We start from the raw sequence: 2,911 nt of genomic DNA, 5'->3' as shown, positions 1-2,911 counted from the left end.
TGCTCAGTGAAGGGACCTTCCTTGCCATCAGACAGTGAATCTAATGCTTTCTTGAAAGCCTACTGAGAAAATGCCATCCCATCTCCCATGGACAGTTACACAGTGGATCCTCCTCAAAAGCTCTGTGTGGTACAGTTTGCAAAGCCCGTTGTTACTAATATTTCCAGGCTTGGAATTCTGGCCAGGGATTCCATTTCATTCTAAGTCCCGGCACTGAAAGTTTTTCTCAATACTTCATCGAGAAGTCCTGTGACTGACTGTCTCTCAGTAACGGGTCTCAAATGCTCAGGGAGTAAAACAAAAATAACTTGGAAAATAGGTATTTTTATTTGGACAAAAAACATGAACGAAACCAAGGGAAGGCAGGGAGGTAGGTCCTGGTCATCTTCCCTTGTCCTCTCTGCCCAGGCCCCATAAGGCCATGGCTTGATGTGGGGCAGGCACTAGGGGACTCTGCCAAGGTGGCCTGAAGGCACAGTGGGACAGAGACCCACAGAAGTCTCCTCTGACCAGTCCTGGGCTCTGTCTCATTCCTCAGGCACACAACAAAGATACAAAGTGAGGGTTCACTGGAAGGGGGCCCTTCAGTCCTCAGCCACAGGCCCAACATACTGACAAACGGCATCAAAGTCCAAGCGAAGGACAGTGCCCTCCCCCTCCCCCTGCAGCAGCTGCACCAGGGCTTGGCTCCTCTCCTTGTCCCGGCCCAGAATCCGGCCCACCTGGCCCCTCTGGGGCCCCAAGACCACCATGACGGCAGCCTTCTCCTCCTTGGGGATGAGGGTCTCCAACATGTCCTCCCGGAGGCCTTCCAGGAGGCGGCCTTCATCGGTTCTGCACACACAGGTGTCTGGGCTCAGGACATCCTCGATGATCATCTTGGTGTTGTAGTAGCGGCCCTTGTGATGCCGTCTGTCCACGAAGCGCACGCGGAGGTCCCTGCGCAGCCAGTGAGGGGTCTGCGGGGGCTGCTTCCTCTTCAGCCCCTTCTTCTTGGCCCCTTCGGTCTGGGGGTCCCCCTGCGGCCTGCCCGGCCCCTTCGCCTGCCTCTCGTACTCCTGACAGCTGACTGGCCTGAGCACGTACTCGCTCAGGGTGGCTGCCTGGCCAGAGGCAGCCAGCCTCACCACAGCCCGGGCGTTGTCCGGGTCCAGCCCCTCCACCTTCCCGTACAGGCCTCGGTGGGGGCCTGCCAGCACCAGCACGGCCCTCCCTGGGGCCAGGCCCTCGGGCTCCTCCGAGGCCCCCTTGCTCCTGGGCTGGTTGGGCCCCGGGGAGGGGGCCAGGCTGGCCCCGAGGCCGAGCCCCTTGGGCCGCAGGGGGTTCTCCCGCGGCTTCACCACCTGTTTGAAGGTGCGCCCGATGCCCTCCCCCGGCTTCCACCCCATGCCCCGCAGCATGGCCAGGCCGTAGGCCTCCACGGGCACCGCCTCGTAGTCGGCCCCCACACACGGAGCGGCCTCGGTCTCAGTCCCAGCCCGGGCCAGCAGCGGGATGGCCAGGGAGGGGTCGGCGGCCTCGGCCCCGTCCGACCGCTGCTGCAGGGCCTGTTGGGACTCCTCGATCAGCTCCTGCACCGCCTGGCACAGGACGGCGTCCTCCGGGGCTGGTCCGCGCCCGCGACCCCTCGGCAGCAGGGGGATCACCAGCTCTCGCGGGGGCTCGGGGGGCGGCCGCACACTGCGGAGCTCGCGCCCCTCCACTGCCTGCAAGAAGTCCTTCTCCTCCTCCTCCTCCTCCCCACCGCGCTGTCCCGGAAGCCCCTCACGGCCCTCTGCCAGCCGCTTTCGGGGGGCCGTGCGGCTGAAGCCAAAGGACACCAGGCCGGGGGGTCCCGGAGCCGGGGCCGGGGTGGCTTTAGCCCCATCTTGGCCTTGCGCCATTTGCCTTCCGCCTCTGGCTGGCGCGCAGAGCCTCTTGGGTCTTGTAATGCGCGCGGGGCTTCTGGGTTTTGTAGTTTTTCAATCCTGGTTCTGCTCCTGCTCTGATTGGAGCAGCCCCAGACAACGAAGCTTCCTTCCTTTCTGCGTGACTTACTAGGAAGAACGGCTTGACTGACCTTCTCTAAAGGGAGCCTAGGAAAGAAAGGCACGCCGGGATTTGTAGTTCTCTTCCCCGCCTACTTCCGGAGAAGTCTCGTACCAGTGGCAGGAAGGCGGGGCCGGGAATAGGAGGACGCCCCTTCCTCGAGCCCCTTCCCCAGTGGTGGGTCTAGGTGGCTTGAAGAGCTGGAACTCCAGTACCGGCTAGGTCGGTTCCTTGGTCGCATCCGGGTTCTCAGAAAGAGCAGGTGGTGGGGCAAGGGAGAAGGGAAAGTGGGGAGGGATTCGAACCCAAGACGAAACGGGCCTCCTCGGGGTTGGGGGAGGGCGCAGAGTGGGCTCTGGCCCCGGGGGCTTAAGTTTCTGATACCTCTTTATTTTTGAACGGGAGTTACAGAAGACCTTTTTAACAAGTAGAGAAAAGGGGGATGGGGTGAGGGGCGGGGGTGTTGGCTGCTAGTGTTAACAATAGGTGTGAATCCTTTAGCACAGTGATGGGCAAACTTTTTAAAGAGGGGGCCAAAGGAAAGGAAATGCTCCTTTGTCAGTCTGTTTCTAAGGCAACTCTTTCGAAGTTTCATTGTATTGTATCCTACTCACTATGTTCGTCTGATTAGGAATGATGTCTGGGGAGGGTTAGAACATTTCAGGGGCCGGATCTGGCTGGCAGGCTGTAGTTTGCCCATTACTGCTCTAGTGGGTATAGAAAAGAAGCTGCCCGTCTGGTCCTTCCATTAGTGTGAAGAAGGGGCAGAATGTGATCACACCTCCTGCCCCCTAAGTGGGAAGTAGTCATAAATAACGAAGTTTTTAAAGTAGTTTCTACATTGTAAAGCTTCTCTGTCCCCCTACCCTCCCCACTGAATGAT

General features: G+C 59.7%; 1 protein-coding gene across 1 annotated transcript; it reads right to left on the bottom strand.

Annotated features, from left to right (window-relative positions):
* Window positions 1-308: 308 nt before the first annotated feature.
* Window positions 309-1,883, bottom strand: LOC123240832 (G-patch domain and KOW motifs-containing protein-like). The gene has a single exon (XM_044668548.1). The coding sequence runs from the start codon at window positions 1,881-1,883 to the stop codon at window positions 585-587; it is 1,299 nt and encodes a 432-aa protein (XP_044524483.1). The 3' UTR covers window positions 309-584.
* Window positions 1,884-2,911: the final 1,028 nt, after the last annotated feature.

Source organism: Gracilinanus agilis, chromosome 3 (assembly GCF_016433145.1).
Source record: "Gracilinanus agilis isolate LMUSP501 chromosome 3, AgileGrace, whole genome shotgun sequence".
NCBI lineage: Eukaryota > Metazoa > Chordata > Mammalia > Didelphimorphia > Didelphidae > Gracilinanus > Gracilinanus agilis.
Note: the sequence above shows the minus strand (reverse complement) of the source record. Positions and strands in the feature narration are given on the sequence as shown.